Source organism: Zygosaccharomyces rouxii (assembly GCF_000026365.1).
Source record: "Zygosaccharomyces rouxii strain CBS732 chromosome G complete sequence".
NCBI classification, from domain to species: domain Eukaryota; kingdom Fungi; phylum Ascomycota; class Saccharomycetes; order Saccharomycetales; family Saccharomycetaceae; genus Zygosaccharomyces; species Zygosaccharomyces rouxii.
Genome location: NC_012996.1, coordinates 1,017,744 through 1,033,638, shown reverse-complemented (window position 1 = coordinate 1,033,638; position 15,895 = coordinate 1,017,744). Strand labels below are relative to the sequence as shown.

At 39.5% G+C, this 15,895-nt stretch overlaps 5 protein-coding genes and 2 non-coding genes across 7 annotated transcripts; 2 read left to right on the top strand and 5 right to left on the bottom strand.

Annotated features, from left to right (window-relative positions):
• Positions 1-71: 71 nt before the first annotated feature.
• On the bottom strand, positions 72-2,927 carry MIS1 (trifunctional formate-tetrahydrofolate ligase/methenyltetrahydrofolate cyclohydrolase/methylenetetrahydrofolate dehydrogenase MIS1; the record flags this gene model as incomplete). Its single annotated transcript, XM_002498504.1, has 1 exon — positions 72-2,927. One exon carries the CDS (start codon positions 2,925-2,927, stop codon positions 72-74), a length of 2,856 nt encoding a protein of 951 aa, XP_002498549.1.
• A 427-nt stretch (positions 2,928-3,354) lies between these two features.
• On the bottom strand, positions 3,355-5,172 carry TEC1 (Tec1p; the record flags this gene model as incomplete). Its single annotated transcript, XM_002498503.1, has 1 exon — positions 3,355-5,172. One exon carries the CDS (start codon positions 5,170-5,172, stop codon positions 3,355-3,357), a length of 1,818 nt encoding a protein of 605 aa, XP_002498548.1.
• Positions 5,173-5,916: 744 nt separating this feature from the next.
• MAK21 (RNA-binding ribosome biosynthesis protein MAK21) lies at positions 5,917-8,922 on the bottom strand (the record flags this gene model as incomplete). The annotated part of the gene is made up of 1 exon (XM_002498502.1): positions 5,917-8,922. One exon carries the CDS (start codon positions 8,920-8,922, stop codon positions 5,917-5,919), a length of 3,006 nt encoding a protein of 1,001 aa, XP_002498547.1.
• A 1,285-nt stretch (positions 8,923-10,207) lies between these two features.
• ZYRO0G12870g (uncharacterized protein) lies at positions 10,208-10,742 on the top strand (the record flags this gene model as incomplete). The annotated part of the gene is made up of 2 exons (XM_002498501.1): positions 10,208-10,251; positions 10,343-10,742. The coding sequence occupies 2 exons, from the start codon at positions 10,208-10,210 to the stop codon at positions 10,740-10,742; spliced, it is 444 nt and encodes a 147-aa protein (XP_002498546.1).
• Positions 10,743-11,430: 688 nt separating this feature from the next.
• On the bottom strand, positions 11,431-11,502 carry ZYRO0G12848r. The gene has a single exon. It is a non-coding gene; the product is annotated as a tRNA-Asp (tRNA).
• A 15-nt stretch (positions 11,503-11,517) lies between these two features.
• On the bottom strand, positions 11,518-11,589 carry ZYRO0G12826r. The gene has a single exon. It is a non-coding gene; the product is annotated as a tRNA-Arg (tRNA).
• A 420-nt stretch (positions 11,590-12,009) lies between these two features.
• Positions 12,010-15,867, top strand: SPT7 (SAGA histone acetyltransferase complex subunit SPT7; the record flags this gene model as incomplete). The annotated part of the gene is made up of 1 exon (XM_002498500.1): positions 12,010-15,867. The coding sequence occupies one exon, from the start codon at positions 12,010-12,012 to the stop codon at positions 15,865-15,867; it is 3,858 nt and encodes a 1,285-aa protein (XP_002498545.1).
• Positions 15,868-15,895: the final 28 nt, after the last annotated feature.

Below are 15,895 nucleotides of genomic sequence, written 5' to 3'. Positions count from 1 at the left end.
GAGTGTATTAAGAGAACAGTTCGTTTAAAAAACAGTAAGAAAAAGGGAAGAAAAAAAAATCTATAGATTATCTAGAATAAACCTTGAATATTGCCATCATCATCAACTTCAACATTCATGTAACCTGCATAGGTCGATAGACCTGGTATAGTTTGAATCTCAGCCGCCAGTGCATACATGTAACCCGCACCTACGGAAACTCTTACATCGTTAATGGGAAAAGTAAATCCTTGAGGTACACCTTTCAAAGATGGATCGTGTGATAAAGAGTATTGAGTCTTGGCAATACAGACCGGTAAATCACCAAATCCTTGATTTTTGTAGGTATCAATTTTAGCTTGCGCCTCTGGTGAAATACTTAGATTAGCAGCGCCGTACAAGTTCTTTACAATACTTTCCATTTTAGCTTCCACTGAATCGTGGAGATTGTACAAATACTGGAAATTTTTGGGTTGGTCAGTGGCTCTAATAACTGCTTGAGCTAAATCAATGGCACCCGAACCACCTTTTTCCCAGTGATTAGTAGCCACTGCATCAATAGCACCTGCCTCTAGTGCTGCCTTTCGAACAGTTTCCAATTCTAAATCACTATCAGATTGGAACTTATTGATAGCCACCACTATAGGTACTCCGAATTGTGAAGCATTGGAAATTTGCTTACACAGATTGGAGCAACCTTTAGCTACTAAATCCACATTTTCTTGCACATATTCTTGTGGTAAAGGCTGACCTGGTTTAACATCCGATCCACCACCATGTAATTTAAGAGCTCTAATGGTAGCCACTAGGACGATGGCATCGGGTGTCAATCCAGATGCACGAGATTTGATATTACAGAATCTTTCACCTCCCATGGTAAAGTCAAAGCCTGCTTCAGTGACCACATAACCAGCGTTTTCAGTCTTCGAAGTTGAACCCATAAGCTTTAGGGCAAGCTTATCTGCAATCACGGAAGAGGCACCAATGGAGATATTGGCAAAGGGACCGGCATGAACCATGACAGGTGTTCCTTCGAGGGATTGCATCAAGTTAGGTTTCAAAGTATCCTTGAGTAGAGCGGTTAAAGCACCAGCGCAACCAATGTCTTCCACAGTGACAGGTTCATCATTAACATTGGACCCGATAACCATACGACCAATACGTTGTCTCATATCCTTCAAATCGGTGGATAAAGCTAAGATGGCCATCAGTTCAGAGGCAACTGTAATGTCAAATCCTGTAGTTCTTTTATGGCCCTTTTCAGTAGGTGCTTCACCGATAGTGATACGTCTAAGCATTCTATCATTAACGTCTACGACCCTTTTGATGGCAATTGTATCAGGGTTAATGTTCAATCTAGCGAACTTGTTAATTTCTTCGGGTGTCAATTCATCAGGATTTGTCTTTGAGATCCCCAGTTTTTGTAACCTTTTCAACATTGACGGTGTGAAAGTACGACGACCATTCTTCTTGGGAACTAATCTGTTGTAAAAGGACGAGTCCTTCTTTTGGGTACTCTCATGAAAGATTCTTGTATCTATGGCAGCTGCTAAAAGGTTATTTGCAGCACCAATGGCATGAATATCACCAGTCAAATGCATGTTAAACTCATCCATGGGGATAACTTGTGAATATCCACCACCTGCGGCACCACCTTTGACACCAAAAGTAGGACCCATTGATGGTTGACGAACATTGGCAATTGATGGTTTACCGCAATGAGCGGTTAGAGATTGTACTAAACCTAAAGTGGTTGTAGACTTACCTTCACCCAATGGAGTTGGTGTAATACCTGCCACTAGTACGTATTTACCATTTTCACGATGTTTTAGTCTGTCAAGAACGGAAAGTGAAACTTTTGCCTTGTAATGGCCAAAGGATTCTAATTCACTGTTGTGGATCCCCAATTCTTCTGCTACTTGAGTAATAGGTTTTGGGGGTTGATCTCTTGAGATTTCAATGTCGGAAGGTACCGGATTTTGTAAGTGTAAAGGAAGAGGTTCAATTTGCGGTATTCTATCACGTTGAGCCAACTGTCTTTTTGCTGCTGCCAAGACATTCTCAACTAACATCGCGACTGTCATGGGGCCAACACCACCTGGTACAGGTGTTATCCATGATGCGCGGTCCTTAGCAGAATTAAATTCAACATCACCCACCAATCGCTGGCCAGTTTTTTTCGTATGATCCTCGATATAATTGATACCGACATCGATTACAATAGCATCTGATTTCAACCATTCACCTTTTACGTATTCTGGAATCCCGCATGCAGCTATGACAATATCAGCCTTGGAAACGATTTCTGGGGTATTTGTGGTATGGCTATGACACATGGTAACTGTGGCATTACGATTTCTTAAAAGAGACGCTACAGGATTTCCTACAATATCAGATCTACCGATAACAACAGCGGATTTTCCAGCCAAATCAATTTGAGTCTCTTGTAACAATCTCATACAACCAGCAGGGGTGCATGGCAAGAAATAAGGGTTCCCCTTTCTCTTTGCTAATTCACCAGCGTTATAACGATGGAATCCATCAACGTCCTTTTCAGGAGATACGGTATTAGCGATCAAGGTTTCATTTAGATGAGATGGTAATGGAACTTGGATTAACAATCCGTGCATAGATTCATCTTCATTGACTTTACGAATTTGATTTAACAATTCCAATTGAGAAATTCCCTTTGGTAATTTTTCTACAATACAATGAACACCACTTTCCTTAGACGCCCTAAGTTTCATACGAATATACGTACTAGAATCGGGTCTATCACCAACTTGAATAATCTTCAATGTTGGATTGAAATCAGGATGCTTCTTACGTATTGATGTAATCTCGCGATGAGCATGTTCCCTTATGCTTTTTGCGATTTTAGTTCCGGAAAGTGTATGATAGCCACGAAATACGGAGACATGTAAGGCACGTCTCAATGACCACCACATGCTGCTAATCACTGGTATTGAAGTCCCTATGGATGCTTCTATCAGTATTCAATAACTTACGCATCTTCTTTAGCATCTCGAACTCAAATTCCAAAACTCAAGCCGTGTCCGGACAAAGTGCATGTTTCCCCCCATGAGTTGGGTCTGATAAAAATTGGGAAAAAAAAAAAGAACATTCGGACATCAGCACCGTATGATCATGCATAATTGAATTGGCCCCTCGGTTCTTACTCCGATATCCTCGAGGAAATCGGAGTTACAGAGTAACAATGCCACCGCAAGCCCCACTAAGGTTCACTGCAAGATTTTGCTGTGAGCGAAAAAAAAAATAAAAACATGCGTCAACATGTCGTAGATATCAAAACATACTAATTTTCATTACATATTAAATCGTTATAAGTTTATTATAATGCACAACTTTTCTCCGTTAGACTTCACCTAACGATCTCTTTGTACCTGATGGGCAGTTAGAGGTTCCGGGGTCTGCAGCGACAACGGGGACATATATTTGAGGTTGAAAATCGGCTAAGTGTAATTGTGGAAGCTGCGGCAATTGCGGCAGTTGTGGATTTGCTGTAGCCATCGTTTGAGTCGGAGATGCTCTTGCATAGAGTTCGTTAGATACAGGTGGCAATTTTAATGGTTGAGGCTGGGTTGAAGATGGTTGTTGAGAAGAAGAAAGGTTGTCTATTAATTGTCTTTGCTGCATTTCTAAATCCTTAGCACTTTGTAAAAGTGGATGTGTGTTTGCCAAAGTGGCTGCAGATGAATTTATATTGGGATTACCACCATAAATGTATTGTTGAGATAGTGGTGGTACTTCGATGCCACTAATAGTATTACTACTACTAATTGAACCATTGCTACCACCAGTATTGTGGTGACCAGTACTACCACTAGCAGATCTCAATGGCTCCTGTACCTTGACGGGAACACATTTATAAGTCTTCAGATTTCCATAAATCGATTTTGCATAATCGATAGGAGTTACAGGAGCAGATGCTGGTGCGAATTGCGGTACAGGAGGTCCGGTATGACCAAAACTTGTCATACCGGCACCCCCTGTGGGATAATGATGTGAGGTTGCAGGTGTTAACAAATAATCTGCACCACTATTTCCTGTTGTAGACGTACTGGGACGGTAGAAATCAAATGAACTACTGTTAACAGCTGGAGCGGAAGCTCTGCGTTGTTGCGACAAATAATTTACAATTTGTTCAAAAGTACCAAAAAACAACTTGTTAGCTTCATCTGACTGAGTTGAGCCATCTTCAATCAGACTTAACATTTCACGATCTAATGCGCTCAACTTGAAATTCCCTACCATTTTATTAAGGATACTTTTTTTCCAAACTTGAATATGTGAAGAGATTTGTTTTTTCGTTCTCACCTCTCCCGTATAGTACTCCACATACAGTGAAATTAATTCATTACGACCATAATTACGGTCAAGGATCTTGAATTTGGATGTGCCATTCTTTATGATTATACGCAATGCAGAAACAAACGCTGATTCCATTTGACTTGGCCATTTATCAGTTTGGCCATAAGCAGCCGATGGTGTTATCCTACCGGCATCGGATGCACGGATACCGGTTGTAGATGCGGGTACGGCGGTGTGCGGAGGAGCAGGTGGAGTAGACATCCGCGTGATTGCCGCTGAAGCTGAATTGGGACCCATTGCTCCAGGAGCAGTAGCTGCCATGTTCGTCGATGATGATACATATGATGTTTGTAAATTCAATGCAGGTGTCACTCGCGGTGGCTGTGACTCCACTTTCCGTCTCTTTAGGCGCTCGAAAAACTCAGGGGTTAAAGAAGGAGCCGTACGACCGGTACCAGTGTTGCAGAGCTCAGTAGTACCACTGATTAATGAAGGACTAGATTCGGAATTAAAATTGTGCCCCGAGGAATCCGCGGTACTTGCCGGTCCCGCCGCGTTAATACCGCTACCGCTCGTGATGCAGTTCTCCGCCAAGTTTACCCCAATAGCACAGTTGTTATTAGTAACATCGGTAGTATCGGCGCGTGTATTGCTGTGGGTGTCTTCATTATTAGTACTAGTACTACAACTACTACTACTATTACTACTCTCATTATTGTCATCACCTTCACCATTCACGTTATTGCCGCCATTGCAGGAAAAGATATCCATTAATCCTTGTCCGCCTCCCCGATCGCCACCACCGGCCATGTACACATCGAAGACTCTAGTTTGTGCCGGGTTCCAGTCGGCATTCCCCATGATGAATTAGTCGGGCGTACAACAACTAAGTAGCGACCTGAAAAAGTGAAAATGAAACAGGAGTATTAAAAAAATAATAGAACAACTTTTAGTTTCTCCGGATGTTCAGAAATTATGAATAAAAAAGTGCCTCTAACACGACTTTACCTAAACCATAGGGCGAGAGCCTCAAGTTTCGAAAGGGCAATGCTTCACCTTCTTAAATACTTTAACCGTCGTTCAAAGGGAAATGGACTGATAGGATATAGTATAAACTCCAGTAGATACACCAATAAAGCCCTTGGCTAAAACGGCATGAGTAACCCGCGGGGGAAAAGAGAGTAGCACCATTTCTTAAAAAAAATAACAGGTAGTTAATAGCAACAATAGTAATAATAATAACAATAGTAGTTTTATGTACATAAATACTTTAGTTCTCTTCTTATGATGAGCGAGACCGAAGGAAATCACGTACTATAGGCTCACGATGCCGATTTAGGATCTGGACTCCGCTCTGTTCTATGTAGACTATTCTACGTATGTCTCTAAATCCCTGCAGGGTTTGCTTACAGAGTGTGATAATAAGTATCGAGACCGACATCGACAATATGGCTGGCCGCGCATGCTCACCGTACTAGGAAAACGACATTCTTGAAGATGCGACAAATGTCTGGCGAGGATTTACGTGACCCGATAAGGAAAGCCATCCCAGCTGTGTTTCAACATTCGACAAGATGTTACACCAGAAGGGCACACCTATACCTTTCATTTCAACAGATGAGCGTAGTCGTCCACGGAAGCAAATAGCGGTAATTCCTTGAGTCGGCGCTTTTTGTTCTGTTTTTTGTCCTTGTCACCCTTTTCATCGGACTTTGGAGCCGGACGCTTGGCATTGCCTAAAAGATTTTCGTCATTGGCCTTTTCGTCATCGTCATCTGAATTGTCTGAAGGAACAATCTCCGTCTCTGAGCCGAAGGAAAGAATGGTTTCAGGCAAATCTTCCTCATCATTTTCGTCAAACGAAGGATAACCTCCTTCGTCCTCCTCCTCTTCTTCCTCTAATTCTTCTTCTTCTTCTCCGTCATCGGAATCCATATCGCTAAACCCTATCATATCGTCCCCGCCGTCACTTGAATCACCTTCGATATCAGGCTGGGATTTGACAAGGGCGCTCCAGACCTGGTCTTCGTCTAGATCTTCTTCATCTTCATCGCCCTTAGCTGTAGTTTTGGGTTTGTTGTCTTTTTTGGAAGATTTAGCTGCTTTTTGCTTAGTAGTGAAATACTTGTAGAAGAATTTTTCGTCAGGTCTAACTTGTTCAGCACGTTTGTCGAGCCAGTTTTCAGCATTGACTGGGATGTTCTCTCCTCCTGCAGAACGATCGGATGAACGCACAATCAAACTGTTGCTTAGTTGAGAACCACCGAATAGCGGCTGCATGATGGACGTACCTCTTTGGGCTGTTTTTTGCTTAGCATTTCTGTAGACGAACCTATCGAGGAAATGAGCAAGAGTAAATAGCCCTAAATCTGGTTTACCAACAGCATTTAAGTCGTTCTCCAAAAATGCGTTCACATATGTTTGTACAGTTGGATGGTAGTGCTGGGTAAAATGAATGATTTCCCAAAGAGAAGAAGTATCTGCATGGGCATATTTAGGATCACGCTTACGACTGTCATAAACTGGAAGTTTCTTTGGTTCCTCCGTTTCCTCTTGGTCTGATTGATATTCAGAATCCGTTGGAGTATTGATTAAAAGATTTCTAATTTGTGGGACGTCTTGTACCAACTGAAGTAATAAGAAAAAGAAACCTGAAACTGTACCAACATTTAGCCAATGGGAACAAACCTGTAGAATACGTTTAACAAATGCTTCTACACGTTCCACTTGTGAGACGTCTTCCTTTAAAGATTTGTAAAGTAAATTCAAGTAAATTCCCTGTTTTGACGATGACACTAGACGAGCATCTAATAAAGATTCGTAAAGAGTTCTGTAATAACGATCTTTATCGAGTTGAGCACGAGTAACAATTTGGTGTACTAAAACCAATGCCTGTACACAAGTGTTAAAATTGGAAGAATGGGTAATTTTGAAAAGCGTTCCCAGATGAGTTTCGTAAACTTGGGATGGTAATACGGCAAAGGGGAATGCACGGTTCACACCAGTTAATAAAGCGCTAAACATTTTACTGTTCTTTTCATTAATCACATCAGTTTCGGTCTTTTCGTTTTTCTCACTTTTACCACCATGTTTACCTTTCTTGACATTGCCTTTACGTTTAGATTCATAACCGCGCACCTTTGATTGCACGCCTTGGTTATTTTGAGCTTCCGATGAATCACTGCTAATTAAGAATTTTTCAAAAAGTGTAAAATACGTCTTGATCAACTTGTTAGCCACATCGTCTTCCGTTCTCTTCAAAATAGTTTGATTTAGTGTAATTGTTGAGTAGTAGGTGGTATGATAATCGGCACTTGGTCTCAAAGCAATATCGACAATAGCATCGATAATTACACTTTTCATGTTAGGGTGAGCTTGTTGTAATTTTAACAGTTGGTAGGATGCCTTTGAAGAAATCTTAGAATCGATATCACCTAATTTATTGACACCGAGACGTAAAAGATTAAATTCTTGTTCAGGCTTAGCCGTTAAAAGATCAAAGATGTGGGTAATGGTTTGAGAACGAACATAAATAATAGCATCATGTGTTAATTTTTCAAGACATTCTAAAATGTTGAAAAATTGACGTTTGAGGAAATCTTCAAAATAAAATATGGCCAAAGTACGTTTGTTTAACATCATTGATAATCCTGGTTGATTCTTGAAATGACGTAATTTTCTATCTGGTAGTAAACCACTAACGAAAAGATCCTTTAGGGCATTAACACTCTGTAAAACTGATGTTCTTGATTTCTTGTTACAGAATCCCACCAGAGTTTCCAAAGATTTCAGATTGTGCACAGGAGACTCTTGAATCAACAGGGTCAATGCGGAAATTTTATCGTTTAAAGTACCATTAGACAAAATTTGTGACATGAACTTACGTCTCGAAGATTCTTTGACAAATTCCGCCTGGAAAGTCGCATTGTCTGCATCTAGAGCCTCCTTACCACGAGAATACAACTTTTCAATTTGTTCTGCAGTCAATTGAGTATCACCATCTTTGATGGTTTGTTCAACGGCAGGATCTAATGAAACATCATACCATTGAGTGTCATAGGGGACGGTCAATTTGTTAGAATCCATCACAAATTCCCTTGCGACGAATCCATCTTTCTCTTTTTGAGAACTAAGCTGTTCCTCGGAGGATTCTTCACCAGAAACGTCGGCGGGTGCATCTTCATCGGATTCTGGGTTGCCTTCATCTTCATCTTCATCTTCATTTTGGGCCTCCTCTTTATCCTTAGCATCATCCACCTTATCTTCATCTTTCTTAACATCCTTCTCTGGCTCTTCAATGATTTCCACTTCGTTTTTGTTTAATCCGATGTTCTTGATAAATTTTTGCAAATCATCTTCGAATCCAGTATCTGCATCGGCTGCCTCATCAAATTCTTGTTCACTAGCGTCTTCGTTATCACTTAAGCCTTGAACAAGTTCCAAATCATTCTCTGTAGCTCCTAGCGATAGCGCTTCATTACGCAATATATCATCTTGAGGGTTCTTATTATTTGACTTCTTCTTTTCTGATTTTTTGAGTTTCTTATTATTACTATCTTGTAATTTAGCAGAGATTTTCTCCTTCAAAGAGGAGAATTCTGGATTGCTCATTGCTAGCAGACACTTGAAAGATTGTATATATTCTCGCTGTTTCTTATAATGACTAGCTCATCTCATCTCATCGCTTCTCATCTCATCGCTTCTTTGATAGCTTAAAATTTTTCTGTCGAGTCATGTGCAATTAAGTTACCCGGATGCCAATACACTAGTTCAAAAGGTAGAGAAGTAATCGATTCGATGGTAAGGGTATTCTGGAAAGTATAAGATCCGCCTTGCCCTAATTATTATTCATAATCTCTAGAATCTGTGAATGCTATCTTTTTTTTTTTCTTGTTCCGCATTTGATGTTTACTTTGATAGATGCGTTATCTCAAGACACTTCATTTTGAACTAAACGTGAAAAGAATAATATGATAATGCAAAAGTTGAAGGGGAGGTAACATTAGAAACAGTAGTATTTTTAATCCAAATCTATAATTTATTATCCGTCTGTCAGTAATTTCCACTGTTATTATGATTTCAATTGAACGTATATCATATTGAATTTATTACAACCAAAGTGATCCTATTGTCTCGAATTAAGTAGTTGATACAGCTCACATAACAACCAGAAAATTTGTCCTTATATGATACTTAACTCTGGACATTTCTTCCAAGACGTGCGAAAAGAGTAGAAGAATTCTGTGGCCCAATTGGTATATATATGCAGAGAACATCTCAAGAATAACGCATCACATTTTTGGGACAAGTAGCTCCGCGGGGTATGTGCATAAATGGAGGTGCAGTCTCATGCATTACATTCCTCCGTCGGACCTCTGTAGGTAATTTTAACCATCTTGCCTATCAAGTCATAGAAAAAAGAACAAAAACGGGAACCCTTCGGATAAACCGATGATTTTTCCCCCGGCGCTAAGTCTGTATCTTAATTTTTTCGAAAGGAACAATGTGATCCCCGTACGTCCCAAATGCACTTAGTAAATAGACTGGTAATTTAGTTGAAGCGTTGTCACCTGACTAGAGTAATAAACACTGATAACACCGGGTAACCGTAATAGTGTCATGAGATACGGAACACTAGAGGAATTGTAAAGAAAAATAAGAGAAAAAGGAACGTAACGCCGAGACAGGAATCGAATGGCAGCGAGTTTTAGTTACAGCGCCTTTGAAAATTCAAGTTGAAAAAAACGGTTTTGCCACTGAACAGTTACTGTTAAGACTCTTTATAAAAGAGAAAAGATATAAAAGTATAGAAGTTTGATAACCCACTGTTATCATATTTAGTAGACTTATCGTTTTTGACATCAAAATAGCATAGATAAACTGGTCAAAGTAAATTATGTCTTTGAAGCGTATCACTAAGGAACTAAACGATTTGGGAAGGTATGTTAGATTTTAATTAAAGAAAAAAAAATCGAAATCGATAGTGTGTTTCGACATGAGTACTAACCTTGTTTCCTTTTTTTACCAACAGAGATCCACCTACTTCATGTTCAGCAGGTCCAGTCGGTGATGACGTTTACCACTGGCAAGCATCTATAATGGGACCACCAGACTCTCCTTATGCAGGTGGTGTTTTCTTTTTGTCGATTCATTTCCCAACCGATTATCCATTTAAACCACCAAAGATTGCCTTCACTACAAAAATATACCATCCAAACATCAACGCCAACGGTAACATCTGTCTAGATATATTGAAAGATCAATGGTCACCAGCTTTGACCATCTCTAAGGTGTTGTTATCTATCTGTTCACTTTTGACTGATGCAAATCCAGATGATCCTCTGGTTCCAGAAATTGCACATATTTACAAAACTGATAGAGCCAAGTATGAAGCACAAGCTCGAGAATGGACTAAAAAATACGCTGTATGAATGAAGTCTTTTCACTCTGGGCCCGGGATGCTGCTCTAGTATATTGGTTTATATAGGTATCATATTATAATATGATAAAGCATGTAGAAGGAGCAGTGACTGAGTAACGAATTAAAGTAGATGATGTTACTAAAAGCGAGTGGCACTTTGAGGTCTTGTTCCTGCTTTAGAAAAAGCTAATTACTTAGACATGGTTATATCTTCAAAAGATTCTTATTTTTTAAACTCTAAGGTGTAGCCAATTCACATCATGTGGCACCATATCAGAACTTATTACTTTGTTGTTGATTTGTGTCAGACACATGTTTATTAAGCTGGGTCGAAGTCTTGCCTGTTCCGTTTTCAGATGCGGACATTAAACAACAAAACATTAACTTGGAGCACATATTAAGTACACTAAGACAGTAAGAAGAAAGTATATTTAGTAGTTGGAAATATTGATTTTCATATGAAATGGTGAGATAGAACATATCTTCTACTTGAGCGCATTCAAACCCTTACTTCTAGTGAGGTCTTTGCAGAAACATTCGGCAAATAAAAGTAATGTCAAGACATATATATGTAAAGAACACTGGGAGAAGTGAGAATTAGGGAACGCTAGTAGTCAGTATACCTCCCATTTCAAGCGATTGTTTTCTATCAAAAGGTAGCAAAAAAAATGACCGCCAAGGTTAGTTCAAAAAGTAATCTCCGCGACGGGGAATTGAACCCCGATCTGGCACGCGACAAGCGCCCATTCTAACCATTAAACTATCACGGAAATGGAGAAGAAACAAGCTCATGGCGGGGGTCGAACCCACAATCTTCTGATTAGAAGTCAGACGCGTTGCCATTACGCCACACGAGCTACTTATTTCTTGGAAAACGAAGAAATGCTTTAGCTTACAAATCAAGAAAGCGGTAGTACGTGATTACGACTTGAGTATTAGAAAAGTACAGTATCAGATAAAAACAAAGCTCTTATCCACAAATCACATCTCTGAGGAACACTCAATGATCTGTCTTTGATCTTCTATTTTTTGACCCATTTTTCAACGATCTTACTTTTTTTTTTTTTTTTCTTTCAACTCGGCAAGCGAAGAGCGTTAGTATTCAAATTGAAAGTAATACCTTTTGATGATTCAATAATAGATTTCGAAGACAAGAAGAGACTGGAAAGAAGGTGTTATTCGATTTGAAATCACAAATTGTGACATTTTCGCGAGAGTCAGTTTCCGAAACTTTCTCTTTGGTCTTTTTAGATTATCTTTTTCAGTCAACTTAGCATATGGGAAAGATGAACGGCAAGATTCCCATCATCAACTATCAACGAACTAGTACACGACCTCTACTACAATTGACTGAGAAGCTTAACAATGAGCAATTCTTTGATTCATATTTAACTTCACAACAACAGATTGTACTCGACACTCTGCTCTCCATACCGGATCCAGATACAAAACTAAAGGTCTGGCATGAACTAATGCATGGAAATGCTACATTAGATGTGGAAAAAGTAGAATTAGCAGAGAATCCAGTAAATGAGGGGAGCGAGCAAGATGGGAAGCAAAATAATCAGAATGATGATGAAGCTATGGGAGTAATTGAAAAAAATAAGGATACTAACACTGAAAACGAAAATAATGAGGGTGGTGGTGTCACTGATATGAGAAACAATGAAGAAGAAGAAGAGGAGGAAGATTTTTCTCAACTCGATTTAGAAAATTTTAAGCAACAGATTATTGGATCCGAGTTCATTGGTAACCTTTCCTTGAAAATAAGGTACGTTTTGTGGCAGTGTGCTATAGACTCAATGTACATGGATGAAGCTGATGAACATAACGATAAGGGCGAAGATATCTTGGACTACGTTTTACTGGATGATAGCGCTCCTAAAGAGGATCCGGAAGGTAATGATCAGTCACAGGTACGAACCGCCGCCGCGGAAGCACATGAGGAAGATGAAAATTACGATGATGACGATGATGACTATGATGGTGAAAAGAAAGCTAAGGATCAGCAATCTGGGAGTGATCTCCGAAATACAGTAGAAATCCGTACAGGGGAAAATAATAGGATGGTAATCATTTCGAAGATATCTAAGGACGTACTTTCCAAACTACGAACAAATAATGTCGAGAAAATTATGAAAAACTGCAATAAAATATATCACAATTTCGAGCATGATAAGGAAACGATGCTGAAAAGATTGAAGCTAGAAGAGACCGATGAGCTGCTGGACCCTACGAAGAAAAGAACTCACAGTGACATAGAAGGAATGGAAGATGATGAAACTGGAAATACTACTACCAATGGAACCAACGAGGGCACTGCAAGTAGTACGGAAGAGAATGTACAAGATGGAAAACGGCCTAGAAGAGATTCAATGAATCTACCTGTAAACCTGGGAGCTGCCAATCTTTCCTTAAAGCATTTACTTTCCTCCATTCAAGAAAATAAGCCAAAGTTGAAAATCACAGATTATGAATTAAAGCATTTAATTATGGATGTTCGCAAGAACAGATCTAAATGGGCATCCGATGAAAGAATTGGCCAAGAGGAGCTATATGAAGCATGCGAAAAAGTCGTTCTTGAATTGAGGAACTATACAGAACATTCTACACCCTTTTTAAACAAAGTGAGCAAAAGGGAGGCTCCCAATTACCATCAAATTATCAAAAAATCCATGGATCTTAACACAGTTTTAAAGAAATTGAAAACCTTCCAATATAATTCAAAACAGGAATTTGTTGATGATATCATGCTCATTTGGAAAAATTGTTTGACATACAACTCTGATCCTTCACATTTCTTGAGAGGACATGCTATAGCCATGCAGAAAAAATCAATGCAACTTATACCACTCATACCGAACATTGTTATAAGGAACCGTGTAGATGTAGAGAAGGAATTTGAAGAGATGGAAAAGGATAAGGACTACGAAGAAGAAGAAGAAGAAGAAGTAGCAGGTTCAGGTAGAAAAGGTTTGAACATGGGAGCTCATAAGCCTGCAAAGGCCCATAAGAGTCAAGATGGCGGAGGTGGTGATGAAAATTTACCTGCGGAATTTGCAGCAAAAGGGCACGTAGAAACTGCACAAAAAGGGCAAGTTAAACAAGAGGAAGAAGATACAAATGCTGAAGAAAAGCAAGCTGTGGATGGAGAGGCAAAGAAGCAACCCACAGAAGCAGACAAGGGCACCACTGAGCAAGCTGATAGCAATGAAGCTGGCAATACTGAAGAACAAAACCTTGTCGAAAGGGCTACTGAAAATAATCAGGCCGAAGTAGAAAATGAAGAAGAAGATGAGGAGGAAGATGAAGATGAAACTGCAGATTCACAAGCATACCTTGTCGAAAAGGATGATGACAGAGATGATGTGGAAATATCCGTTTGGAAATCACTCACTGCCAAAGTTCGCGCTGAGATCTGTATGAAAAGATCACAATATTTTAAGGACGGGAAGCTTAACAACGAGTCTAACGCCTTTTTGAAAGACCCTCAAAAGATGAAATCATTCAAGCAGCTTTATTCTGAGTACCAAGAGCAGAAGGAGCTCGAGCTACAGAGGAAGCAAATAGAGCAAGAATCAATTATGAAAAATGGATTTCGTACCGTTGTCAAACAAGAGGATGAAGACCAACTTCCTTTACAAGACAATCCCCTTGATGGTAATGACCCTATTGATAAGGAATCTAACGAATTAGACTTAGACAATGACATGTTTCTCCAAGAATATGATAGCATGAATTGTTTACCAGCATTGGCATACTCTGGTGTTGATTCGACCCTCTTAGACAAAGAGGAAGATGCATGGACCAAAAGAATGCTGGAGAACGAACATCAAAAGCCTAGTATATTCTTCTCAAATCGCGATAAAGGATTAACACCCAAGATGAATCGCAATATTGAACTAATACAACAGATAAGACATATCTGCCATAAAATCTCATTAATCAGGCTGCTTCAAAATCCCTCATACTCTCAAAGCTCTAGGGCAAATGTAAATCCAAATCAATATGCCAATAGTCATCAGTACAAATACAATGTCATAAACGATTCAATAGACCTGGATCCTGTTTCCCAGCTACCGACTCATGATTATAAAGCTAACAAAGCGCTCATGTGGAAGCTAATGTACAAGAATATAGGAAAAATTGCAATGTCCAATGGTTTTGAAACGACCCAACCATCAGCGATCAGCATGCTCACAGAGATTTCTGGTGATTATTTATCGAATTTGATAAAGAGTATTAAAGTGCATCATGAAAGCAATTCTTTGAGCCATACGAACTCAAGAGAAATCCTGCATATGAGTTTGTTAGAAAATGGTATTAACAAACCCGACGATCTTTATTCCTACATGGAAGCCGAATTTACGAAGAAAACTAAGAAATTGACAGATGTTAAGGGAAAATTAGAGACTTTCTTGAGAGATCTATTAAGACCTACGTTGCAAGAACTTTCCGAACGTAATTTTGATGATGAAAGCCAAAGTTTTGTTACTGGTGATTTTGCGAGCGAGATCACTGGCGAAGATTTCTTTGGATTCAGAGAGCTTGGTCTGGAAAGGGAATTTGGTGTTCTCAGCTCTGCAGTCCCCTTGCATCTATTAACTTTCCAATTTCAAGCTACTGACTCCGAAGATAAAGTTCAAGTCAAAAAGATACAACCAGAAGAATTTGACAGTGTCGTTTACAAAAAATTGGATAAACAAGATGTGGACGATAAAGTTCGCATGAAAACCCTCTACCCACTATTAATCAACTCTTTAGAACGTTCGAAGACTTACCGCTCAAAGAGTTCCAAGAATGTTAGTACTGATCAACCAGATCAGGCAGTAAATGGAGCTGAGGAGAATCAAGACGCCTTATTAGAAGATGAAGATATGGTTTTCAAGGCTAAAGCTGGATCAAAACCGAGAGTGCCACCCACTGGTAAAATAACAGTTCCCAACAAGAAAAAGGTTGTTGGTGATATGTTTGTTCTACCAGAGAGTGACGACAACGAAGAGAAACCACCCACATCGGCAGGGATGACTTCTTCCTTGAATACGCCACAAAAAGTACCTACATCTGAAATGGATACACCAAGGGGCAGTTCATTTAATTTGAGCTTACCAAGGTTGGACCAAGAAAATGACTAACGTTAATTTGATGTTAAACCTGAAACGA